The sequence below is a fragment of the Lissotriton vulgaris genome, chromosome 11 (genome assembly GCF_964263255.1).
Source record: "Lissotriton vulgaris chromosome 11, aLisVul1.2, whole genome shotgun sequence".
Taxonomy (NCBI): Eukaryota; Metazoa; Chordata; class Amphibia; order Caudata; family Salamandridae; genus Lissotriton; species Lissotriton vulgaris.
The window spans coordinates 1,098,437,152-1,098,464,216 of NC_141699.1; the positions used below are offsets into that span (position 1 = coordinate 1,098,437,152).

The following is a 27,065-nucleotide window of genomic DNA, read 5'->3' on the forward strand; positions in this document are numbered from 1 at the left end:
GATGGTCTTATACCCCTGGATAGAAGATAACCAACCCTGCCTCCTGGACACTGGGTTGCATGCAGCCAAAGTCACAATTAGTCTGGGTCCTCGGGAAGCAGGGGGGATTATGTAGCAGTTTAAATTAGGAGGCAGATATAAATTAGTGAGAGTTTAGCAGTCGCTCTGAAAGTTCACCCACAGGTCTCAAACACAAAGGAGTCATGCAGTCTCTTGACCCGCTTCCGAACTGTCTTAGAAACGTTCCTTTATCCCAGTCAATCTCTCTTGCTACTACCTACCGCCAAGATGTCTTCGGGAGGAGCAAAGTGTGGAGACGGCAGTTGGTCCTCCTCAATGAGGGTCATAAAGGGAACAACCAATGAATGGGGAATAACACGGGACCCTCTCAATAGGATAAGGCACCCAAATTGGTGCACGGTGATCCGGGTCATGCCCAGGTACTCAAAGCACAGCACCAAGTGCACGTTGGTATGAGTCGCACCAGGCACTTCAGGTTTCAAACACGATGAGTTGCAAATTGCGCACATCCCTAGAAAGGAGGTACGATGACTGGTGTACCTTGAGATGGGTTGCACCAGGCAATTCCTGTTGCACAGCGAAGAGATAATTCTGCATCTCCCTGGAAATGAGCCAACACGTCCAGTGCATGATGATACAGTTTGCACCAGACCAGTCCAGTCACACACACACACACAGGTGCAAGTTAAGCAGAGCCTTATGAGGTAGAATGAGGCGCTATTGCGGGTACACCCCCACCTCTGAGGGTCGCACTCTGTGAATCGAACACCATACGCAATGAGCATACAGTCAGTGTGTCGCATGAGAGATGCAGCATGATCAACAAAACGGGTGATCTCATAACTGGTGAATCCGCTCACCACCAACTAGACACTTGGTGTCAGGGTCCCCCCAGTACAGGAACCACACGTTTCGGATACGGCCAGTTGGGATTCAGTAGCCGACGTGGAAAGCGCTGTTCAGATGCCGCAGTTAGCTGATGTAGGTCCCTTATGGGAGATCTTTGATGTCCCTCAGATCTCTGGGAGAACCGGAGTCCCGCAGTCAGGCCCTTGGAGAGCACACTTCAGGGCTCCACCCTTCAGCTGATCCTCGGCCCAGGTCAGCCACTATTCGAACAGTTATCCTCCACGTGCACAACAGGCTCCTCTGGCAGTGTGCACCATGCAGTCCGGGTTCTCTGATCTCACGTCGCCACCAGAGTATCTCAACCCTTGCTGAAGGATGGCACCCGTAGTTATACTGTTTTGTGCCTTTGAAGTTCGAGGTGGTTTAGGGGGTTCCCTTAGAACCACTGATGTCTCCTCTGAATTGTTGGCCTGGTCTGCCATGGAGCAATGGAATGCAGATCTTAATCTTTAGTGGGGCTATGATTCTTCCCCTAGAGGCTAAGTGTCAAAACCTTATCGTCAATCTATCCTATTCAGTCCTCAAATTACGGAGGTCTGCATTCCCGTGGGATGACCCTGGTTTATGGCCGTCACTTGAGGAATGCCCAGATTTGCTCCCTGCGAAACCCTGGTGTTCACTGGTGCCAAACACCATTGTCCCCGAGACTCTTGGAGCATCGAAAGGTCCATACTCTAGAGGTGGCATTTCTAAACGAGTTATGCCCAAAAACCCTTTACCGATGGAAAGGGTTTAGCTCTGCGTATCCATTGATATGAAACATCATGAGGCTGCTCCACTGGAGTCCCCTATTTCAGTCCAAAATAAGGTGAACCACTTCCCCATGTTATCCTATAGGAAGAACAGACCTCCATAGGTAGTGAAAACATGCATAGGTATTTCTTGCTATCTGGGCAAACTTGTTCTAGTGCGAACATCAACCTGCGATGACAGGTTGGACACATAGTTCCCAGTGCTAAGAGTGCAAGTGCACCCGCCTAAGTCTGCAGAGCTGATTGGACACTGGTTTAACTACTACTTGTGTCTGTGCGTACGCACAAGCCTGCGTTGGTAGGCGGCGCACAGTCATGGGCACCATAGGTGCGGGTGCACACTTACAGTGGCCTACAATGGCAAGCTGCTCATAAGTTGACTCACGATAGATACTAGTGAGCACCCACCGGTCTGAAATAACAGATCAGCCCTTGTTTCAGAACACTGAATTAGCGCCAGTTCAAAACACGGATATTCAGAAAAACGCTACCTGGTGAGTATCGGGTTCAACTAATAATAATAATCACTCAAAAAACACAGGTTAAAGTAACGTTATAGTTGAGTGGTGTTCAGTAACAACTTAGTGTTTTTAAACTCTGAAAAACACAGAAATGCACCAGTTATAGTTATTACAAGTAACTAACTTGTGCCCCAAGGTAACTATAACTCGCGCCCCCGCCACGCAATTTTCTCATCAATAATTTCATTGCAAATGTTGCAGTAATATTATCAATGACATGGCAAGTGCTTTCTATTTACCTCATAATTGCACTCCCCTCTCTACTCTTGCTTGCTCTTCTCCACAGCGCGGGGACACGCCGGGAGGCGTCACCATGCGCTTTATAAACCCCTTTAAACTAAACTAAACTAAACTAAACTAAAAGTGCAGGAGTTCGTTAACTTAGGTTACGAGTTATAGTTACTTGAAATAACCATCACTGTAACTGGTGAACTGAATTTCTGGGTTTTTTAGAGTTTAAAACAGTACATTGTTACTGAACATTTCACCTAACTATAAAGTTACTTTAACCTTTGATTTTTTCATTCAATTTCTAGGGTTTTTGTTTTTAACATAGAGTAATACTTTTTTACCATATACGTAACGCCATTCTCCTTGCCTTGAACGGGTGGCGGGGAGGAGGGGGCAAGCCACTCTCAGGCAGCCATCCCCTCACTGCGCACAGCTTTTAGCCGTGCACGCAAGAGTTTGGCCTTCATGTGGCCAATCTGTACGCAGCAGGGGTTGGCCTCAGAGCCTGGCTTGTGGCCAGCCCCTTATTTGGCCCCTTGAACCCACTGGGCCGAATTTCATTTAAAAGAGGGCATGCCACTCCCCTCCCCTTCATATTCCCCAGGGACCCCACCCACCGGGACCGTACCTTATTTAAAAGGGGAGGAGGCGCACAAATATGCAGCAACGGTTATTTTTTTTATAAATGGTCTCAGACTGGGTCTCTCTAGGACCCCACCACCAGGCCTAGGAGTCAGGGTATGCCTGCCCCATGCCCTTTTTGTACAAGTTTTTTTTTTTTTTTTTTTGTAGGATGTGGGACTAAGTCCTGAGTCCTAAGATGGCTGCCACCACTTGCTGGTTGATGTTGTGGTGGCCAATCAGATGTCAGCATGTCCGCGCAGGCTCCTTGTCCCTAGATATGCAATCTTTTTTTAACATTAATTGCTCAAATATTACCGAACATATTTACACCAAATCACAAAACACTAATTCTGGACCAAGCTCTAGCTTCCTGCCAAATGTGGTGTTAATCTGTTCAGCGGTTTGAGCTATAGCTGTGCCTAAAATTCCTATGGAAAAATTAATGAGGGAAAATTGTTTTGGGACTGCCTCCCCCCCTTTTTCTAGACCCTCCTCCTCCGCCCCCCCCCCCCATGGATCAACTCTAAGCTTTCCATGTGCAAACTAGTCCAAAGGTAGCACTTTTTTTAGGAAAATGTTGTGGAGATTCATTAAACGGTGCTAAAGGTATTAGCAACACAAAAAAAGGCATTTCCTATGGAAACACAATCCTAACTATAACGACCCAGTGGTGAGTGCCACTGGGTAATTAATTGGTTTTGGATTAAAATTGTTTAACACAAATAACTCTTATTATGGAAAAGGTTGAAGTCCCCTGTCTTGGCAAACTTTGAGCCTAGTGGGGCTACTTGAAAAGCCAGGTCTCCAGCTTTTTGCAGAGTTCAAGAAGTTAGTATGAGGCTCTTGTGTGTAGCGGCAGGCCGTTTCTCACTTTAGGAGCGATGTAGGATAAGGCTCAACAGAGTGCCATATCCAGTATGCGTGGGATGCCTCATGTCTCCGTGATGCGTTTTGGATCCCATCTTGTCTCAGGTAATCACCCCAGCCACACAAGTGCGGTACTGCTTTTGTCAGAAGTGTGGACATGCTGGGTGGTAGGACTTTATGGGATCCCTGTAGATTCCAGAACTTCCTTAAAAAGAAATGTGAGGAAGATGTGTAATTTTAGCCAAAGTTTGAGATTTGTAGGACATTCTGGGTATGAAAACCTCATGGGATCCATGCAAGTCACGTCACACTGGGTGTAGTGGACTGTGCCTCTCGTGAGTGACTGTGCCTCTCGTGAGTGACTGTGCCTCTCGTGAGTGGCTGTGCCTCTCGTGAGTGGCTGTGCCTCTCGTGAGTGACTGTGCCTCTCGTGAGTGGCTGTGCCTCTCGTGAGTGGCTTTGCCTCTCGTGGGGGACTGTGCCTCTCGTGAGTGACTGTGCCTCTCGTGAGTGGCTGTGCCTCTCGTGAGTGGCTGTGCCTCTCGTGGGTGACTGTGCCTCTCGTGGGTGACTGTGCCTCTCGTGGGTGACTGTGCCTCTCGTGGGGGACTGTGCCTCTCGTGGGGGACTGTGCCTCTCGTGGGGGACTGTGCCTCTCGTGGGTGACTGTGCCTCTCGTGAGTGACTGTGCCTTATTTCATCCTGCACATTTTGTGATGCTTCCCTGGTGATGAAATTCCTGAATGGCAAAAGGCGGTGTTCTGCCCTTACTGTGCAGACTTTTAGTACGCAATATTTATGAAACATTGTGTAGCGCTTATTGTCACAGGCTTGGAGTGACACAGTGCGTCAACAAAGGTGTGTGTGAACGGTGTCTGCGTTACCCATTGGTACTGATGTTGTCGGGACTGAACTAGGAAGCCTTTCATCAGCCCATCCTCTTCAACTTGTGACTCTGTTTGCCTTCCACTGATCCCAGCAGCCTCTGAGCCCTGCCCTGGGCCCAATAAATCTCAAACTGCTGTTGAAGCTGCATAAATGCTGTGTAACGGCGAGCCTCTGTTTATGGCGCATAATGGGCGGTTTGTAAATAGTGGCACGTGATTGCGGATGTAAACAGTTCGCGGGTTTCTGATTAATTGGTGGTATGAACTTATCGCAGCACAGTCGTCCCCGATGTCCCGCTTCATGCTGCTGCTTCGGTGCCGGCCTGGCCTTGGGGTTCTTAGGGGTCCGGCCTGGCCTTGTTTGGGTCCAGCCTGGCCTTTAGGGTACTTGGGGGACGGACCTGGCCTTGTTTGGTCCAGGCCTGGCCGCTTCTGGGGTCCAGCCTGGCCTTGTTTGGGTCCGGTCTTGCTTTTGGGTCCAGTCTGGCCTTGTTTGGGTCTGGTCTGACCTTTGGGGTCCAGCCTGGCCTAGTTTGGGTCCAGTCTGGTCTTGTTTGGGTCCGGTTTGGCTTTGGGGTCCAGTCCGGTCTTGTTTGGGTCCGGCCTGGCCTTTGGGGCCATGCCTGGCCTCGTTTGGGTCCGGCCTGGTCTTTGAGGTCCAGTCTGGCCTTGTTTGGTCCAAGCCTGGCTGCTTTTGGGGTCCAGCCTGGCCTTGTCTGGGTCCGGTCTTGCTTTCGGGTCCAGTCTGGCCTTGTTTGGGTCTGGTCTTACCTTTGGGGTCCAGCCTGGCCTCGTTTTGGTCCAGGCAGGTCTTGTTTGGGTCCGGTTTGGCTTTGGGGTCCAGCCTGGCCTCGTTTGGGTCCGGCCTGGCCTTTGGGGTCCAGTCTGGCCTTATTTGTGTCCGGTTTGGCTTTGGGGTCCAGTCTGGCTTTGGGGTCCAGTCTGGTGTTCTTTGGGTCCGGCCTGGCCTTGGTTGGGTCCGTTTGGCCTTTGGGGTCTTGGTTGGGTCCGTTTGGCCTTTGGGGTCTTGCCTGGCCTTGGTTGGGTCCGTTTGGCCTTGTTTATGTTCGGCCCGGCCTCTGCGGGTCCCGCCCGGCCTCTGCATGCTTTGAAGAGTGTCTCCGCACAGCGCTGCCCATCCTGCCTGTACCATGTTTTTAACATGTGATCGAACCCCCTCTGCGCATGAAGTCTCTCGCAGGCCCGTGAACACGAGTATTTGCTTGTTTGACGCTTGCAATGTTACAAAGGAAAGCTAGTGAGCTGTGGACTTGTGCCTCGGTCAAGTAACTCGGACATTCATCCAGAGGTCAGAGGGCAAGGGGTGTGATCCGTGTGTAAACACGGTGACCACCGCGTGCAGCGAGCATGCCACGGGGACATCTTTCTGCCCACCTTCCCCTCCAGGTGTCAGATGTACCGAAGAGTGCTGCAGTCACAGCATCTCTGGGTGAAAGGCGGAGTCTGCCATCTCGGGAGCGCAGCCCTGCTTTGGAGTGCAGCTTTCAGGTGAGGCGTGGGACAGGCTGGGAAGGTGAGAGCCCGCCCCGCCCTCCTGCCCCAGCCCAGGTGTATATAAGGAGACGGCTCCCCGACATGCAGAGACAAGCTGCCTGCATGAGCTGTCACTTGCCGGGCAGAGTGAGACACTTTGGGGTCGGTCTGGGGGGGCGAGCACAGTTCTGGAGCCAGAAGTGAGCGCCGCGACCTTGAGCCATTTGACTGCAAGAATGCTGTACCTGGAGAGCAACAATCCGGGCCAGTACAATGAGGTAAGGGTGGAGCCGAGAGGCAGACGGGCATCTCGTGCGCTCTGGTACCAGGCGCTTTAGAATGGAACCAATTCTGCAACAATTCCCGTTTAACGCGACGACTCTGGAGCGATTTAAGAAAAAAAAGTTGTCGAAGTGTCGGAAGGCTGTGCCCTGCTCTGCACAGATATTTAAAATGATGCAACCTGATTGTCCGCATAAACACTCATTAAATGCGTCCTTTCCCTGCGGTGGCGCCATCCTTGAAGGACCTTTAGGAGGAGCCCGGTGGCTTGAGCGGAGATCGAGGGTCGTGCTGCAGAGGTTTGGTGGGCGTCTGAGCTTCACGCGGTCCTGCACTCGGCTAGGCCTGCGGGGGCCTGGAGGACGGACAACCGGACAGAAGCTGCTGCTGCTGCAGTGTACTGGGGTCCTTGGGTTTTACGCGGCCTTTCACGCAACCAAGGATGGAAGCGGAGCACGGCTCCTGTCACCCCTGCCGACGAGAGGTGGCCCGGAGTAGAGAGCGAGGGAGAAAGGGTTTACCCTCTGGTGCCCTGGCACAGGGTGGAGTTTACCCCTCTCCTTGGAGAGGTGGCCTGGCGCAGAGAGGGGGTTTACCCTCTGGTGCGTTTACCCTTTGGTGCCCTGGCACAGGGAGGGTGTTTATCCCTCTGGTGATCCAGCGTAGAGAGCGGGTTTACCCTTCTCCTAGGAGAGGTGGCCTGGCGCAGGGAGAGAGAGAGAGGGGGAGGGGGTATACCACTCTGGTGGCCTGGTGCAGAGAGGGAGGGTCTACCCCTCTGCTTGGAGAGGTGGCCTGGCGCAGAGAGGGCGGGGGTATACCCCTCTGGTGGCCTGGTGCAGAGGGGAGGGTCTACCCCTCTGCTTGGAGAGGTGGCCTGGCGCAGAGAGGGAGGGGGTTTCCCCCTCTGGTGGCCTGCCGCAGAGAGGGAAGGTCTCCCCCTCTGGTGGCCTGGCGCAGAGAGGGAGGGGGTTTCCCCCTCTGGTGGCCTGCCGCAGAGAGGGAAGGTCTCCCCCTCTGGTGGCCTGGCGCAGAGAGGGAGGGTCTACCCCTCTGGTGGCCTGGCGCAGAGACGGAGGGTCTACCCCTCTGGTGTCCTGGCGCAGAGAGGGTGTTTTCCCTTTGGTGCCCTGGCGCATATGGGGAGGAGGCCTGGCGCAGGGGCGTCATGATGCTCCTGCTGCACAGAAGTCTGCTTTGGCCTCTGTCTTTAGGCGGCCCTTCCCGTGGCCAGCATGGGATGCTGAGCGCGGCTCGAGCCCCTTCCTTTCCTTGAAAGGCCGTCAGCAGCTCACACGGAGTCCATTCAAACCTGTGAACTCTGAGCTTTGAGGAAGTCCCCGCAGCGCGGCGACTTCGAAGAATAACTTGAGTTTACCCTCCCCGGACCGGGGCTGCGGAGGGGCCGCTCGGGCCTGAGGGGGGCTACAGAAAGGGTCCTCCCAGTGATGGAGTGTACTGGGGAGAAGGCTACCGCTGACGGGATGCGGGACGGAGGGGGTTGCACACGAGTGCGATGGAGGGGGGCTCAGGTGCCAGGGTATCCAGGAGGGGGTGTTTGTGGGTGAGGGCTGCTGGTGCCAGGGATGTGAGGGGGTTCACGCCAGGGGGTGCCTGGATCCCGGTTTGTGTTGGCTGCGGGTGGCACCAGTGGGAGGGGGCTCCTGAAAAGGGATGCTCTGCCCCCCAGGGTTGTCTGCACTGCTGCTGCGGGATGCACAGGAGGAGATAGCGTGCTGAATGTGCAAACACTCGGTGTTTTTCTAATCTAGAAACACATCTCTCTGATGTAATTCACAAAGTCCAGGGGTTTAGATCACGGAGACAACAGGCTTTGCCTAAATCCCGAGGACTCATGCGGTGACTGCCGTTGAGGCGGATTCGCCCTTTTAATGTGTTTATTTCATGATTTACTCCAGAGGCGCGCCCTTTCAACGCAGTCTGTCGCGGAGGTTTACATTTTTTTTTAAACTTACATTATTTCCATGTTTTTTTTTAGTTTTGAAAGGCTCTGAAATACACGTTTTATACTTGTGTGCACCAGTATTCGCTCCGTGAACCATTTTAATAGGATTTTTTTCCAATGAAAAAATTGCTGGGAGCCTCACCTAGGCCTCAGGAGAGCGAAGTTGTACTTTTGTCGTGCTGGTGTGGCAGATGAGCCATGAGTTCACGGCTCGAGGACTTTAGTTCCACCAGAATCTTCTGTTTGTCGTCGCCGCGCTTCACACCTCGGTGGTGTTAACCCGCCCAGGCAGCCGGTGTTCTGGGTCCGCTGAGGGGGCTCTACTCAGGAGCCCAGCGCCTCCAAACACCGGAGAGCCTCGTTTGACACGTGGCAGGCTGCGCAGGACTGGCCTCTTGGCAGCACGACATGTTGGTGTTTGTATCATCCGGCGCAGAGTTCACGTTTTATAGAGGATGGAGGATTAAGGCGGCTCTGCTCAGATCTGAAGCTGAGCGCTCCGCGGATATGTGCAGTGAGCTCCGCGGATAGCGCTGTGAGCTCCGCGGATATGTGCAGTGGGCGCAGTATGCTCCGCGGATAGCGCTGAGCGCTCCGCGGATATGTTGTGGGCGCTGTGCGCACCCTGGTCTCTCCGAAGGCCTGGCAGTCACGGCCACCCAGGCCTAGTGTGGGGCTGGCGCGTTGCTTTGCACTCGGGCGCTCTCTGTGAACATCTTGTGCTGCCCTTAAAACGGAATCTCCCAGGACTCCAAGAGGCGTGTGTAGGGCGCGGTCATGTTGTTGGTTGTAAGCTTAGGTCGAAGGGGTGGCAGCGTGAATCTGCTTTTCACTCACAGGGGCAACAATCTCAGGAGTGTTTTATTCTGTGCCACCCCCAGGAAAATGGCCCAACTGCAGAGGTGGGCCAGCACACCCTACAGAGCGACCCTTTGGACAGTCCTTGCTGTGAACTATCCCTGGTTTCCGCATGGTGTCTTCTAGTGTGATGATACAAAATGGCTATGGAAACCTAAGTTGGTCCTGTCTGAGCTGTATTCTGTGGCTTTAGTTCCCAGTGGCACTTGTTGGCACTAGGGGTGTCCTGGCGGTCTGCGGCCCACCGTACAAGAGGCCGTTTCATCAGCCCAGTGGACTGGTGCTGTGTCAGTATGAGGTGGGCATGGGATGGTGTTGGTAGATTGGAGGTCCTTGGTGGGCATGGGATGGTGTTGGTAGATTGGAGGTCCTTGTGGGCATGGGATGGTGTTGGTAGATTGGAGGTCCTTGGTGGGCATGGGATGGTGTTGGTGGATTGGAGGTCCTTGGTGGGCATGGGATGGTGTTGGTGGATTGGAGGTCCTTGGTGGGCATGGGATGGTGTTGGTAGATTGGAGGTCCTTGGTGGGCATGGGATGGTGTTGGTAGATTGGAGGTCCTTGTGGGCATGGGATGGTGTTGGTAGATTGGAGGTCCTTGGTGGGCATGGGATGGTGTTGGTAGATTGGAGGTCCTTGTGGGCATGGGATGGTGTTGGTAGATTGGAGGTCCTTGGTGGGCATGGGATGGTGTTGGTAGATTGGAGGTCCTTGGTGGGCATGGGATGGTGTTGGTGGATTGGAGGTCCTTGGTGGGCATGGGATGGTGTTGGTAGATTGGAGGTCCTTGGTGGGCATGGGAAGGGGTTGGTGGATTGGAGGTCCTTGGTGGGCAATGGATGGTGTTGGTGGATTGGAGGTCCTTGGGTACTCTCCGGTGGCCTAAGGTGCTCTGTTACTTGGTGGGTCTAGGCTGCTATTGGTTCGCTGGTCGTCTCTGGGGCTAGAGGTTGGTGAGGGATGCTCCATATGGTTCAGTGAGTCTGGGATGCTGCTATGACTTGTGAGCCTGGACTTGTCTGTATCTTGTTGAGTTTGGGGGTAAAGCAAAGTTGTTTTTTTGCCCAGGGGGCGTCTGTGAGCTGGTGGCCCCTGGAGTGCTTCCTGTGGCTCGGTGATGCCATTCTTGGTTCAGTGGGCCTGCGGTGATGTCCTGGCTTGGTGAGTCTCGGGGTGCCATTCGTGGTTCAGCACTAGTCATCAGCCCATGTTCATCTCAAGGCCCAAGCAGTGGGAGTGTCTAGTGCCAGCCAGTGTGTCTCCTTTTCCCCACTTGAGAGGTTGCCGAGATTAACTTTTCAAGCTGTCTCTCCTGGCGAAAGGGGTCTTTTCACCATCGAGTGGGATTATGATAGTTACTAAAGTGGTGTTGTCTGTCCACTTTCTCTTTGCTGACGATGACCATTGTCGCTGGCGATAATGTATGAGAAGGGAAGTACACAAATCTGCATAGACGGGAAGAAATGTATGTACACAGCTTGACACAGGCAATGTACAAAACGTGAAGTACACAGGCAAGTACACAACTGGACACAGACGATAATCTATGAGAAGGGAAGTACACAAATCTGCATAGGTGGGAAGAAATGTATGAGAAGGGAAGTACACAGCTTGACACAGGCAATGTACAAAACGTGAAGTATTCAATTGGACACAGACGATAATGTATGGGAAGGGGATGTACACCAATCTGCATATGTGGGAAGAAATTTATGAGAAGGGAAGTACAAAAATCTGCATAGGTTGGAAGAAATGTATGAGAAGTGACATACACAACTCAGCACAGGCAGTGTACGAAATTTGAAGGAGACGGCTCTATGTAAGAAATGTATGGGAAATGAAGTACAGAACTGGACACAGGCGATAATGTTTGAGAAGGAAAGTGCACACAGATAAATGACAATGCGAAACAGAAGTACACAGCTAGACACAGGCGATAATGTGTGAGAAGTCCATTACTCATCACCACATCTCTTCCATATGGACTAGGGGAGTATTATAAAGGTGCCAGCGTGGCACCGACATGCCGTTAGCAATATACTCAATGCCAGTAAAATAACTAGTAAGGACTTTGTGTTATTCAACTTTCGGGACTAAATCTGCTTCAGTACACAAATCTTTGAAGTCTACTCCCACCAGGGATTGGCTGTGGCCTAGGTGTGCAACATAAGCCCCCGCGGTGCAAGGTACTCCTTTCACGCCAGGGTCAGTGAAGAGCTGCGATATGGGAGTCTTCCGTCCCTTCATTTCATTTTGCAGGGGAGCCCCCATTATTGAACATTAAGCCACTACTTTGTGTACGCCATTTGATGGCTTGGCCTGGGATTTGTATTCATTATTATTCAGTAAATTAACATCTTATTCTGGAGGAGGCAACCTTTAAAGGGCTTCTTTTATCCCTCCTGGTTCCTTTCTCTGGCAGTTTCTCACTTATGCTTTCATACGTTAGCATTTCTATGCAGCCGGTTACTTTGTTTTCCAAGCCAAGAAAATACTGAATCAAACGATGAGGCGAGTCAGACTGCGCCCCAGGGAGCACGCGCTTCACTTAAGCAGGCACCCCATTACCTTTTGGAAGCTCTTCAAAGAAGTCTTTTCTGTGAGTGGGATGTGGACGTTTAGTTCAGATGGCGTTAGGCATAGGGTAGTTTTACGTAAAACTCAGACTGTCCGCTCCGTGCCGCCTCCGTTATTAAACGTCGCTTTTGGAGCCTGGGTGCAGTCAGTATCACAGTTATGCCCAACGGAGAACGTGCTCGTGTCACACACAACCTTTCTAGAAAAGTGTCACTGGACTTCTTTCCAGTAACCATGTAATTTGAGTGGTCACAGCAACCCAAATACCATTCTGAACTAGTAGCATCGCTCTGATGGGGGTGTAGTGCCCATGTACCAAATCTAAAAGCCGAAAAGAAAAGTTGCCTCAAGTTTGTCATACTCAAATAGTTTCCATTGCTTACTGCTTTGTCCAGTCGATGCCATCCATGCTTGAAGAGTAGAGGAAGAGGCAGTAATAGCTCAGTGCGTAAGAGAAACTGGTTCCTGAGGGATCCTCCTTGCACGTTGAGCCACCCCATGAACCAGTCTCACACTGCACACGTGCAGGTGTTAGGCACCTAGTAAAATCTCATGGCATGGCCTTATAGTCTGAAGTGTGGGCAGGGCAGGTTCCAGAGGAGGCACACCTTGTATTCGGAGCCAACTACCCCAGAACCATTCCAACACTGCACCTGTGGGTGTTTAGCCCCACCAGAATCTTAGGGCATGGTCTTCTAGTCCGAGATATGGGCAGAGGAGGTTCCAGAGGGATCTTGTATGTGGAACCATTCAACCCCCCATTCTGACACTGAGCATCTGCATGTGTTCAGTACTTGGCAGAATCTTAGTACATGGTCTTCTAGTCCGATGTGTGGGCAGAGCACCTGTAGATGTTTCGCCCCCACCAGAATCTTAGGGCATGGTCTTTTAGTCAGGTGAGGCCAGCTGTGGTCCTAGAGGGATAGTCTTTCTGTGCACAGCCAACTACTCCCAAACCATTCCCATAGTGAGCACCTCTAGATCTTTAGCCCCACCGGAATCCTAGGATATGGTCGTCTGGTGTCTGCAGCGGCGGTCCTAGAGGGATACTCCTTCTTTGCGCAGCCAACTAACCCTGAACCATTCCCACAGTGAGCCCCTGTAGATGTGTAGCCCCACAGGAATCTTGGGGCATGATACCTAGACCTTGGACATCTGACCAGCTGCCAGTGAGGATGTATCTGCGTAGCGCCAGCGGCAAGGGTATTGGTTTCAAGGTGATGAAGCTGACTATTGGGTAAGAACAAGTGGCGTCAGATAACTCCTCCAGTTTTGACACACCACCTGTTTTCACTGTCTAAAGAAAAGAATACACTATGAATTGGATAAAACCCTTTAGTTATGTGCCGTATCCAGAGTTGAGCAAGTGTTTTTTTTAAAGATCCTTCTCGACCTGTCCAAAACTTGCCACACCATCCTTCATCTAAATGTGAACTAGAAAGGTAACCGCATTTCACAAATGTCCTTCCTTGTGAGGCAACAGCCAGCCAGTCTATGGCATCCCCGTAATGCTTGGCGGGCTGAAAAACTGCTGTGTGCTCCATAACACTACGAGTGTGCACATGCGCTCTGCTGATGGTGGATCACAGGCACCTCTAGCGCGGTGCTCCTCAGCTGGAGTGAGTAATGCTTCCATAGCAGCCCACGCGCTACACACACACTACATGGTCCACCTCACCATTAACGTCTACAGGGTGGGTTATGATTTTGCAAACCTGCACTTAGGTTTTTTTGCACCTGGTATTGCCTCTAGCACTTCACTTACCAGTGGATGTTGTGCACATGCACTTCAAATGTTTTATCCGCCTCAAGAGGTTCTGGAACCGTAGGCTTCGGCTGACCCTAAAGAAGGTATATCTAAATGTTTGAATAATTGAGATCTTTTCACTCAAGAAGGAAAGTCTGTGATAATGCATATATTATTGTTTATTACAAATAACATGCTTTTTAGTGCCAAGTTTTCTAACAAAATACATAAACATTGACTTCGTATCTCTTTTGACTTCATGGATTTTATCCTCCATAATATGCTAATGCTCCTTTCAGAATTTTGAATTAAACGAGATTATTTCGTCGCATATACCTCTGCCTACGGTCCGACCTGTTAAGGTATTTTTTGTTTGCTTCCTCTCTTGTAATTCGTCTCTGCTAGGAGCTCTCGTCCCAGCTCAGACTTCTGAAGTCTGTTGAAATAAATCCCCCCTGTGATTAGACATGTGGGTGGGTTGCTGCGGGAGAGTAAACCCGCTGCTTTGAAAGCACTAACTCCCCCGCTGAAAGAATACATTTGAAGGCTTTCATCTCAGAGTGCCAATTATAAAGCGGCTTCTCTCCCTTACTTGCTTTTTATTCGTTTTCAAGCCTCGATTTGCTGCTTTTTTCAAGCTGCCTAGGCTCAGAGAAACAACCTCGCATCGCCTTGTTTTTAGCACATATTAAAACAGCCACCATTGGTTTAATCCCTGGAATGACTCGCACTCCGATTATTCTTGTCTGAATTTCTTTCAAATGCATCGGTTACCACAACAAAACCTCCTATTCTACTTGAGGTTTAATTGATTGATCAGTCTGGGGGGTGTCAGTGGTTCAGTTTATGATTTTCAAAAGTTCACTGTGCGCTGTTCTTTTTTTTTTTTTTTTTTTTTTTTAACGGGAGATGCTTTTCTAAAGGTTTAAAGGAACTCTACAATAAGATTAAACTAAACAGCAAAGCTTCCTATATGGAAAGCTCTTGCATTTAACCTGGGTGGTGTAAGGGAGGTGCGGGCGGGAGCATACAGACACTCAGTGTATATACATCATAGGGTGGTGGGTCACACCACTTGGCTAGCATCACTGTGAGTGACATTAGTCTCTTTCACAGTGTTTTGAGGCCCCAAAATATTTTCGCTTTTAGCCAATGCAATGGTATACCATGTCAAAACAAGCATTGGCCAAGCCAAAATACTGTCCGCCAACGACAGACGTGGACTTTGCCAGTGCTTGTTTACATTCGCACCATCATATATGAATCGGTTGGTGCATGATGTTTCCACAATGCTAAAGATGTAGAATCTTTGTTGCTGGACACCAGTGCCCTTTAAGCGAAGAACAAACGTATACATTACTAATTGTTCCCAAAACATCTTCAGCTGCTCCCAGAAATTTCAACTGAGGAGGAAAGGTCTTCTAAAACCCACAATCAAAGTGAAGAAAGCGCTGTTTTAGGTGGTCCGACCATCCACCCTGTTTTATGCGAGTAATCTCGGGGGGCAGTCACTGAAGGGAGGAGGAAGGTACTAAGAAACACTCCCAGGTGCCACGCCACACGTCATTAAGTGAGGAAGGTGCAATGAGTTTGTGGAAGTGAAGCAACAGACACATGATGAAATGTCTAATAATCCAAGGTGTGACTAAAAGCATTACTCACTTCCAGTAGTGGCAGAATGACTTTATTTACATAAATTCCCACAGAGACGTGTGCTTCACCCACACTCTTGTAGGACATTTTGTGAAGTGGATTTTTTTTTTGTAACCTTGTAACCCGCTTTTCCAATTGACTTGTATTAAATGACCCTATCTCTTCAAGCTTATTGTCAATTGATATGAAGGCATTTCTGGCATTAGAATTACAAAAACAAAAGTTACCCCTACATGAGGAATGTATAACAAAGGGTCCCTGAAGTCTGTCAGTAGAAAAGAATTCTGCATTTGAAGTTTCACCCCATATTCTGGGAGACAAATTGACCTGTTTGAAGTTTGCTTTTAGTTTCAATTGAGGTGACAAATGATCTGCTATTCAGGAACAATTCCCCCCCCCCCCAAACACTTTGCTGCCCAGAGGCTTGCACCATCCACCAAGTTCCAGATGTATACATGTTTTACTCCATAATAGGCAGCTAGTTGATCAGCTGTACTAGGGATTGGGAAGGGGTTCATCACAGGGTGGTGGGAGGCTGTTGTATTCCTCTGAAACAGCCCTCTCAGCATAGATTCACAAGTCCAAAACTGCGCTCCATGAGTGATGGCAGATGGATGTAATCAAGAGGCAGTGGGACTCCTGAGCTAAAGCTGGTATTGGCCCTGGTGTCTGAAGCTCTATTAGTGAACGAGGGCGCCAGTGTCCCGGGGACAGCCTCAACCTTTCCACCAGAGGAACTGAAAATGTCCACCTTAATGACCAGCAGTGGATTTTCTCTGTCCACTTTGGTAGTTGAATTAACGTCTATGCCTTGAGTCGCAAAACACCTGCAATTGTGTAGCAGACACCGATATAGAGGAACATCTCACTTGCTGTGTTTTATTTGTCGCTACTAAAAGTACCACACACAGTTGCAGTTGATATCAGGGCGTTTGTCCTCTCCTGGGATGAATGAAAAGTGTTTCTAAAATCAATGTATTTCCTTTTTTTCTTATAATTGGCTCAATGACTTCAAAGAGTGAACCCAAAGGGGAATTTAATAATTTCAATTAAAACAATGTCCTTAACAAGGTCGGCCTTTTCACCAGTATGTTTAGGTATTATTGTTCTAGAAACCACAACCCTCTGATAGATGCATACCCCATGCGTCCCACACAATTGCAGGAGTCTCTGTTGCTTCTTTTGGTGACGTAGTCTGTGGGAGGTTTCTTTTACCAGTCAGTGAAAATATTTGAAGGGAAAAATAAGTCTGTGTAAAGATAATGTCATGTGGTCTTCCCTGTGGCATGTCCTTTCCTTGGCAACAGGCATTAACATAATCCAGTCATACATCTAATTCTGCACCCACACTGCTCTTTACAGGAACTAATGTTTGTTCCTAAACATGTAAAAAGTATGGATGAGAATGAAAACCATCTTGAGTTGAAGTAAAGTTTCTTTCAGTCCTTGCATCTGCTTGAAGTGCTCTGACCCACTCGATGCGGATGTAAAGGCGGCCTCATACTGTCTTCATCCCTTCAGTACAGATGTTGCCTTTCATCAGTACTTTATTTGGTCCACTGGTAGGGATTACTCTTTGAGTCTGCCTTTGCTTTGAGGTATATTTCATTGATTATTGTAGCGCCAGGAAATCCCCCTATGACCCCATCAATGCACAGAATCGCTGTCTGAATGGGTCCCTGCCCCCTCGGGAATAGTATGTTTTTGATGCACTTAGTGCATGGTTGCATCACAATACTACATTGGGTACAAAGAAAGGTACAGTGATTATGACCGGATCTCAACATTGCACTAGCTCCCCCACCCCACTTATTGGATCTTCCAAGTACCTTTCTCTGTTACCACTTTCAATCCCCTTGGTCAAACAAGGTATCATCAAGCAGAAGGGTGAGTCAGTGAGGATCAATAATCTGTGTAACTCGCTCGCACTATTGGTTTAGGATTCTAGTTTGTAGGTCCAGTAGCTGTTGTCCCATTCCATCATTTAACGTTCACTGTAGCCCACTGTGCTTGCCTTTTTAGAAGTGGACATCTTTATCCGTCCCTAGTACGAAACATCAATGCTAGACTGATCTGCCAACCCTGGCGAGAGCCACCAGTGTTGAGGGAAACATTTCTGGTGGAAATGTGGACAAGCATCCATGTGGCTGCCTAGCGCAATTTATTTTCAAGACCATTTCTAGAAAAGCACTAGTAACTATTGGCTCTCGAGTGAGCTTTTTGTTTTTAATGAAATTTGCCATTTTCAGTCGTTAAAGGGCTTGTAGGCCTGCTGTTAAGAAAAGTGAATATAGGAGACTCTATCTCAGTGTTGGATTGGTTGCTGAAGCCTGACAAAGAAGTTTGGCTGAAGGGATCTGCCTGGTGTCTGTATTACCTCTTTGATTCTAGCCTTTTTAAAAGTAGTCTTGTAGTTCTTTCCTCCTATCCAACAAGCGCAACCCTTTCTTCAGCCCAAAAGGAGAAGAATGCAGTTCAAACTGACTAATATAAACGGAAAGCCGTAATCGGTGAGAGGATCAACTTTGTATTTATTCCACCACCACAGTCTGGGCTTGGGAACTGTAAGACCTCTGTTTGAGTGAGCTTCTTGGCCGATTTTCTGGCGTTTAGGCCCGTTTGGGGAGTCTGCCTCAAGTGAGTCTACAAGTCCATTTAGTTTAAAAGAGTGAGTCCATTTTGGAAGCACTACAGTCGCAACGACCCTGCTGTCTGCAAGAGCTGGAAGTCTGAGTAAACGTCTTGTCACGTAAGGAGTAGTTCAACTGCTATCAAATCTTTTTGCTGTGCCGGTGCTTGGATGGGAACTGAGCTTTGTCCTGAAGTTATATCCTAGTGAGATAAAAAGGAGTATTTATTCCTTTGGGAAGCAACAATTCAATGGTTACCTGCTGTGTTGAGTTCCTATCGGTGTTCATAAATTGCAGTGTTACCATCAAGTTAAATTAGTAAATGCCTAAAGCAGCATATGCAATACGTGGTTACTGATACCTTTTGGTGCATCTCTCATAAACCACGCAAAAATTGTTCTCGTTAGCCCCTTCTTCTGCAGGGGAACTGATATTTGTCGCCAAATCCCACTAAGCCTCATGGCATATGAAACCCCCTTTAAAAAAAAAAAATCTACACTGCTAGACGTGCTGTTCAATTTTGATCTAAGAAATGCGCTTAAAAATCTAGGATTAAGTCAAAAATAAATATGCAACTTGGTGATGGTGATTATCACAAACTTCATATAGTAGGTTCAGCGTACTACTGGTTTGATGAGTAAGCCGTTGTTGCGGCAACATGTACTCACTGGAGTTGGCTCTTTTTTTTAATGACTGTGCAGTGCCTCGAGCTCCAACTCTTAACACAGTTGGAGGTGAAGTGAGCAAACAACCCTGCAGTCTGCAACAGGTGTAATCACCTGCTGGCAGATAGAAAGGTACTTGAGCAGTGACTGCAGCAATTTTAGGATAGTCCGCTACACATAAAATCACACTACCCGAAGTCTCGGCAATCTTCCAGAAATTTGAAAGGGTATCTTCCAATTTACTGTGAACCTGCTCCTAGGAGTAGTCTCTGATGGAGGAGAGGTGTTGAGGGAGAACGATGCGAGAGCACCCAGGAATTGGCTTGGGCTGCAGCTCCTTCTTGGGTCATAACATAAATTATCACGTTCAGCGCATCTAGAGCCTTATCCTCTTGTTCTAGACTCCAATCCTGTCCAGGGAAGGAGACTAGTTTGGGAGGCTCAGTTAGGTGCGGTTGATCTTCGTTGTTTGCTCTGGTTTCTGAATACTCGACTGATGAACCGTGTGGTAAGACAGTTTAATGGGACTCAACTGTAATTGGCTCGTGATATTGGTTTGGGAATCATCAAATTACTAAGTAATTGATTTTCAGTAAGTAACTCGCAGGACTGGGACGTCTGCCGGCAGCTCACAGCTCTTACACAAGTTTCTCACAGCATGCACCCCGAACGGCCATGGATGGCCATTTACTGTTGCCAGCAGACCTATCCATGCACACTATCTGTACCACATGTGGCGCTTTTACTGCTAGCAAAAGCAACAAAAAAATCTTTTTTTCTTCTGCCAACCAGAATGACATTTGCAGGCCGGCTGTATTTTGATGCACTGATTCAGTGCACATTGAGGCATCGCATAAATGAGCGTGTACGCATGGCGGAGGCGTGCATTGAACAACCTACCAGACTCTGCTCCACTTCAGCCCGCCCTCAGCCTGAGGCCAGTCATTTAACTTCTTAAATCTAGCAACCAACGAGATTTCTGGGTGTCCTCCTGCATACAGAGTCACAGTGAGGTCCCTTTGTCACGTTTGTCTAAGGTGCAGGCCTGTAACACTTGAGCAGCGAAGGCCGCTCTGGGATTGTATCATTCTTGTTATTATTGCACTTCCAGAGTTTCTTTAATCTGTTGATATTGGTGCAGTTGTACAGTTACTCAGCTTCTTATGCCATCATCTAATCGTGCATTAACTACCGTTTTGCACATGTTGTTAACAGCGCAGTGACACAGTAATGATCTCTTAGTAGCGCAGCAACAGTATTTCGATAGTTACTTTAATCTGTTGATAATGGTGCTTTTCTACAGTTACTCGCCATCTTATTCATTAATCGACGTCGCAGTGACTGTCTATCAGTGATGATGCAGGAACAGTTTTTATGTGCTAGCACACTTTATGTGCAGATCAGGGTGCAGTTCTACAGCTGCTGCCACCTCACTTCATCTATTGGTTGTGCAGTAACTTCTATTCACTAGCATTCCGTCTATTGATAACTTTGAATGGTTAGTTTGGCATGTGTCATCGGGTGATAGTGATACTGCTTTTGTGGCATTTTAATGATACAACTGTCTTACATTTATTCAGGGTGTATTTGCTTTTATTAATAGCAGATTCATGTTCTCTTGAGGTATATACAGCATGGCTTTAGTGCAAGAATAATCTATGATGTCCTTCATATCTAAAGATCGTGGAATTACAGAATTATTTGGATTTTTTGTGCGATGAGAACAGTCAGCATTGTGTTTCATGATAACGAGAAAGGAATTATGATATCTTTCTTGACCATTAGCACAGTAATGTGTTTTTTTGTCAAACAAGGCACTCTGCTCCATTGTGGTAGCACTTGCATTTGCCCTGAGGACCTACCACTATGATGTGCTCTGATCATACAGAGGACACAGCCGAACTTCTGCCTTGGTTCCTCGAAGCCCCTCTTCCTAGCTCGCCCTCAGCTGGGTCACTCTGCAGAAGTTTGTTCTGGTGGCTCCACACAACACTGTGGAGTCTTATGCTGCAATCAGCTGTGCTGCTGGAGGGCAGTAGGCGAAAGGATGTGAGAAATAACAGCAAATTGTTAAGCATATACGATTAAGGGAAAATGATCCTTTGATGTTTGCCATAATACAGCTATTTTTACTTTTCAAACTCGGAGTCCATACCAATAAAACGTACATGGGTTTGCTCGAGAAGGAAGGGGTGCACTTTTGGTACATTACACCGAGTTAATGCTTGTCCAGCAAGGCAGTCCTGCAACGTTCTGCTAGCACCGCCCTGTATCTCCCAAGGTAAACTAGTTGAATTGTGTCTGTGGTTACGCTCCGTAAAAAGGGGTTCTCCTTGCAAGCTGCTCATATGATAATCGAGGTGTCCTTTTATTGTGTGCATCCGGGGGCCTCTGGAAGCACCTCTTTGAACAGCGGCCGAGCCTACTAGATAGTGCAGGCACTCTGGGTGTAAAAGTCCTATTGGCAGCCTCCCAAGATCTTCCAGCGCTCCTAAAGCCTGACCATTGCATAGCATCGCTTGCTTTCATTTACACCAATTTGCTTGCATCTTATTCAATGGCTGGCCTTGTCCATCTTGTTGGTTTCTCCCCAGGAGCTTAGCCTTTTCGTGTGTCCTTCCAGTCCTTACTTTTACAGAACTACTTGTTAGTTTTTGCTTAAGAACTCCACGAGAGTCTGTATTTTCAAGCTGTCCTCTGCGTTGCGTCCCCCGCCACCCCCTTCCATGTTCTCTCCCTCTTGTCCTTTTCACCGCCTTTATGGGCTGCTTTTCCCATTCCTTGACCCATTCACACCCCCACTTGCTCCTTTGGGCCCACCACCCCTTGTCCCACCCCCCAGCATTTTTTCTTAAAAAGCTGCATTCATGCGCTTGGACTATTTATTTTTAACCAATCCAATTTGCACTTGCAGTTTTGGATTGGTAAATAAAAAAATGAAAGCAAACGGTTTCCTCTCCATTCTGCTAGCGTACGCATGCATTCTGACAGTTCGTGCATCAGTAAAATGACGCAATCGCGGTTGCTCCTTTAAAAAAATATATATACGTATACATATATATATATTTTTTTAACGTTTCTGCACAGCATCCTGATGCTGTATACCACTGACAAAAAGGAATTGGCAAAGACAATTGGTCCCAAAACCGAGATTTTTTGTCTTTGTCAATGCTTGTTAATTACGTATCACTGTGAGGCACTTTAAGAATCAAGTAGAGGCAACTTGTTTATTTTAATACGTTTTGAATGCCGCCTTTGAAATATTTTGATTAGAGTAGACTGTGATGTAAACCTGAATTTGCAAGAATGCTGAAACCTATCTTCATGTTGAAAAATAAATCTTTCCTTTCATACTTTTCGAATTCCACAAACATATTTGTATGGATAATATGTGCCGGATTTTGAGAATTGCTCTTGTGCAATATGAAAAGGATCTTGTTAGCTCGATCCACGTTGTATCTGGCGCTGACATACAGCGTTAGCAGCATGTAACAGGCACATGTAGATATTTATATTGCTGTATTTATATGCTGCATGTCCATTAATTGGGTCTATTGCAACCAGTCTGGCAGAAGAATGCTTCCCTCTGAGTGTGACTACAGCAGTGAACCTTTGCACAATGTTTGGTGCTCATCAGGTGCAGCCCTGAGCTGTAAAAAATATTTCCTAAATCTCCAGGGTTTGCACCAGACGGTAGATTTTGTAGCAAGTGTAGCCAATCCATAGTCTCGCTGAAAATACTCTCGAATTTCACTTGCACGGAATAAAATAAAACATTTATGTTTTACCGAATACTGCAAAGTTCACTTTCAAGGCAAATTAACAAATTGTATTTATGGATTGCGCTGTGGGTAGTAACGTCATACCTTCAAGGCACTGCGCGCCCTTTCTGACATACATGCCAATAGAACCAATTCGGGTGGAAGGCTTTTGATTTTAGTATCAAAATATGGCTTTATTTTGTCAGTCTCCTGCGTGAAATTAAATCTTCTTCCTCGGAAGTCAATGGGAGAAATACATTCTCCCGGTTATTTATTTATTTTTAATCTCCAAATGTCGTCTTCTAAAATGTTGGCATGTGTTTTTTCTGGGTGCTGCAACTGGCAAATTCATGAACAAAAAGACATGAGTTGGGTGTTTGGTGGATTGTTAATTCGTTCACTGCCTCTCCGGCGAGGAGTGTGGTGGTTTCTAATGAGCATGTAAGGTTTTTTCATGAATGAACACAATGTGCTGCCTTTTAAGAATTGCTCTTGTGCTATATGAAAATCCTATTTTCATGAATCTGGCCCTTGCCTTCTCTGTCTTCATTGCTTCTGGCGCTGACAGACCTCTTCACCAGCATGCAGTAGGCATAGACAATCTAGGCAAAGTCTTGTAGGCAGGCTGCAGGGGCTATCTTAGAAAATATTTGTAAGAACTTTTCTCCTTGATTCTTTATTTTGGTGCCAAAAAGCAATTTTGTAGAACTTATTTCGAGCGCATCAATCTATCATCTTGGTCTTGCTACTTGCTTAAGGCAGGAAAAACAATATAGGAAAAGTATTTTCTTTTAAAACCAAATCTGTCAAACCTTCACCAGACACACCTCGATTCCACACGTTTCCACTACAATGATCAGAGTTGAAATTCCAAGTACAATTTTTTTTTTTATATTTCTTTTAACGTTTTGACTACTTTAGTGGGATAAATAATGTGTTTCTATGAAGAGGACAGTTTACTGTTCCAGTAAATGATCTGTGAGATCGGAGAAGGTTTAGGCAGTTCTCAGTGTAGCAGGGAAGTGGATACTTGATGCCATTATGCCTTCTCTGGGCCTACGACTAAGGTTGAAGTCAAAGGCTTCTTGGAGGATGGAGGGTAATGGAGAGAAAGCAGAGAGCCTCTGTGCTTAGTAGTGATGGAGCCTGAGGGAGGGCATTGGTGCTGGCCACTGAATCTGCATTCTTTGGTCGCTGGGCCTTGGCGAGTGAGCTTGCGGATGTGCAAGGGCAGCATTTGTGACAGTGGCAGCTTCTCCGAATGGTATATGCGTAAAACGCCTTCAAACTGAGAGGCTTCCAGTGAAAAGAATGATTGTTAAAGCCAGTATGTTCGGCTTACACACACAGGCACTCCGAATACAGGTACACGTGGAGCAAGCATGCAGACCTCCACACCTGCAGACATCCACACCTGCAGCCGTACCTGCAGACATCCATACTGCCTCACCTGCAGTCATTCATACCAGCAGACATCCATTTCCGCAAAGTTGAACAGGCCTTTTGGTACCCTTCCACAGATCAGCATTCACACATAACCCCTGCACCTCCTGATGCATGCGAGTGATTTAGAGGGTGAGGATACTCTTTGCAAGTACATAAGACGTAAACAAAGGCTCCTTTTTACATGGACATAGGTACATAAAATAATGCCTTTCTGGAGTATGCGTGAAAGAGTTGTCTCGCTCAGCCTAGTTACGTCTGCCAATTGTGTGTGCGACGCCAATGATTTCTGCAATCACTTACCTCATTACAGTTCTCTAAAGTTAACCCTACGTACAGCATGATTACTCCTAGTGTAATCAGCAAAATGACTGCTTTGTGTGTGCCGTACTTTACATTTCAGATCTCCTCGGAGCGTTGTGCCCTGTCTGTTTGTTTGCTGCTACAGTGCTGTTTTCATTTTGTTCTTGGCTTGTAGGCATGGATTTTGCTGCTGCTGTTGGCATACATTTTTGTTTTGTTGGTAGGATTTATTTGTATGTACTAATATGTTAAAAACTCGACAATGAATCACATGAAACCTCCCTTTTTACATATTTTGTTCCTATTGAAAGTCGGGTTTCTGTACATTTAAAAAAAATCCTCAGGCTCCTGTAAATGCCAGGGGTTCTGTTCCATCCTGTAAATTCCTAGCATTGAAAGGTAAATATGATCCGTGCTAAGTAGATTCCCTGTTAAAGTGCTGTACTTTGATTTGTGGCACTTTTGAAGTTGGCGGATGTTGATGTATTTTTAGCCATATAATACCAAGTATTAATTACGTTTCTCGGTGTCCTTCAGATCGTAACAGTTTGCAGTACGATATTGGAATGATTGTGTGTTTACTTGGCATGTTAGTGGTCTGTTTACTTGGCATGTCGGTGTTTACCGATGTGCATACCTCCTTGTATTGAACTGGATGAGTGTGGCGGATACACACACAACATTCATGTTTCTGAGCATTGATTTTCTTTTTCTTTGCCTTCCGGTGGAATACACTTTGTGTTTGACAATGTGAGCCTCAGCGGTGTTAAATGACCCTTGGCGTCCATCTTCTGGTTCCAGCAGGCCCTAGAATGCCCCGTGGCCTGGTATCAAGCTCCTGCTGTCAGCATGGCTCTGCTCTCCGGTTACCCGGACCAGCGCTGCTCCCATCCCTTTGTGAGCCTGGGAGCAGGGTTCTAATTGTCTCTTTGTCAGGAAGCGTGTCTCTAGAGCCTCCATGTCTTGATGACAGGAGGGCCGGGGGTGCTCTGCAGGGACCGTCTCTTGACTGGTGCACACAACCTTCTGGCCATGCCGTGAAGGCCTCAATGTGCCTGGGTGAGCCATGGGCCTGTCCCCTGGGCCTGCAGCAGCTTCCTGGGTGGAAGCCACAGGTAGGCCCGGTTGTTAGATTTAAATATATGCATCTGTGTGTAGGACTGCAGGGGTCATCTGGTTATTGAAGGAGCGAGAAGGGCATAAGGGCTCTGCCTTCGCTGCTAGTGCCTGGTCAGTGTCCTCAGCACAGGACACTCTAGCTTTCCAGGGCGGTTGTGTCCGGAAGTAAGACTTGGCTCGTGCACATTGATGCCCTTTGTTATGAGGTCAGAGTGCTGCATGAACAGGTCTTTAGTAGGGCCATATATCAGCTGTCGCTGGTAGACACATGGATAGTATATGATTTTAGCGAGCAGGAACCATCTTAGCTCTTTGCTTGGGAGGATCTGGGAGCGAGAGGTGCTGTGATTTTAAGGAAGGTGTAGTGCGCAGCTCCTAAAATCCGTCAGGTTTCCTCAAACTAGCGGTTTCTTGTCCCTCAACACACGGAGCAAATGCGCTGTTGAATGATACCCTTACTCTACGATGTCTGTTTAACGTAGATCTTGCACACCGCAATGATTGAAGCGCAGTCTGTGCAGTAGTGGTTTAATGCCACACTGACAAATAACACGCGTGGCACTGGCTGCTTGATACAGTGTGACAAGTGAATCACAGCCCGCACTATGCACGAATGATGTGCACACTGTACCCCCTCTTTTATGCGTAACTTGCACGCACTGACCAATAGTGCACACATTGCACACTGGCGATTTTATGCTTGACTTGTACGCTGTGACAGACGAGTCACAGCCTAAAACTTAGACGAAAAGGCATACACTGACACTCTCTATGCTGGTTGGTCCTCAACCTGGAACCTGTTGAGAATGATACACAAGCTGCACTTTGTATCAAATGGTGTACATGCCCTGTACTGGTTCTTTGTGGTTCACTTACTCAGGTGAGGGATGCACAAACGTTTGTGGGGCTGGGCCACATGAGTACTTAAGTTTTAGATATTAACCAATGATGCGTGCCAGTGGAGAGGTTTATTGAGACTGAACAGTAAAGCAATGGGATTGTCCAGTCACCTCCACGGATAGACTTGAAGTAGCTGTTCGTCTCCTCCAAGCATTCCGGTACAGACCAATAAATAATTGAAATGCAGAGTACAGCGGTCAGCAATCCCCATGGTCTGTGTCTGTGGTCGGGAGTATAAGGCAGTGCTTAGAAGACTGTCCAAGAGCACTCCCCGAGCCGGTGGAGGGCCCCAAAGACTGCTCGCCTCCAGTGAAAGCCATTGTAAACCTGCCTTTACATATGTGTATGAAGAGCAGCATCAAAGTCTGTAATACTCCTATAATGGCCTCTACAACCAGGAAGTAAAGGTTCAGCCTGGGTCTCACGGGACACTAGAGGTAAATTAGAGTACTCCTCCCTTGCAGCCTCCCTGTTGTGCAACTCCCGGCCATCCTCACCCGTATTCACGCCAGCATGATGTAAGGCGTGCCAGCCAATGCCTACACATCACCTGCTCGCTGTCTTCCATGCTTTGTGGGAGAGCGTCGTCTTCCGCTCCTGCCCACTTTGCAAGTCCTGCAGCTAAGGTCGTCCGGCATGATGTCATAGCTGATTTTAGGTCATCATGATATGTCTTTTGTGAGGACCTATTCAAGACTAGCACCACAGCACAGTGATTTGTTTTTTTAAGCTGGGCTATAGACCTAAAGTGGCTGAGACTCGTCTTCAATAGGGAAAGAAATCAAAAGCGTTAGAAGTTCAGCACTCACCTGTTTCACGTGTGCAGGTGTGTCGATAAAATGCAGACTAGGCATGT

At 47.9% G+C, this 27,065-nt stretch overlaps 1 protein-coding gene across 3 annotated transcripts in view; it reads left to right on the forward strand.

The window, feature by feature from the left end:
• TP63 (tumor protein p63) overlaps window positions 1–27,065 on the forward strand; it is a 418,635-nt gene that overhangs the window by 284,489 nt on the left and 107,081 nt on the right. Inside the window, exon 1 of one of the 3 annotated variants that reach the window (XM_086944625.1) lies at window positions 6,420–6,584. The exons of the other annotated variants lie outside the window; for them this stretch is intronic. Coding sequence (XP_086800751.1) covers window positions 6,543–6,584 — 42 coding nt within the window. The 5' untranslated portion in view covers window positions 6,420–6,542. Of the gene's footprint in view, window positions 1–6,419; window positions 6,585–27,065 lie in introns of those variants that run through there. 3 annotated transcript variants of the gene reach the window in all.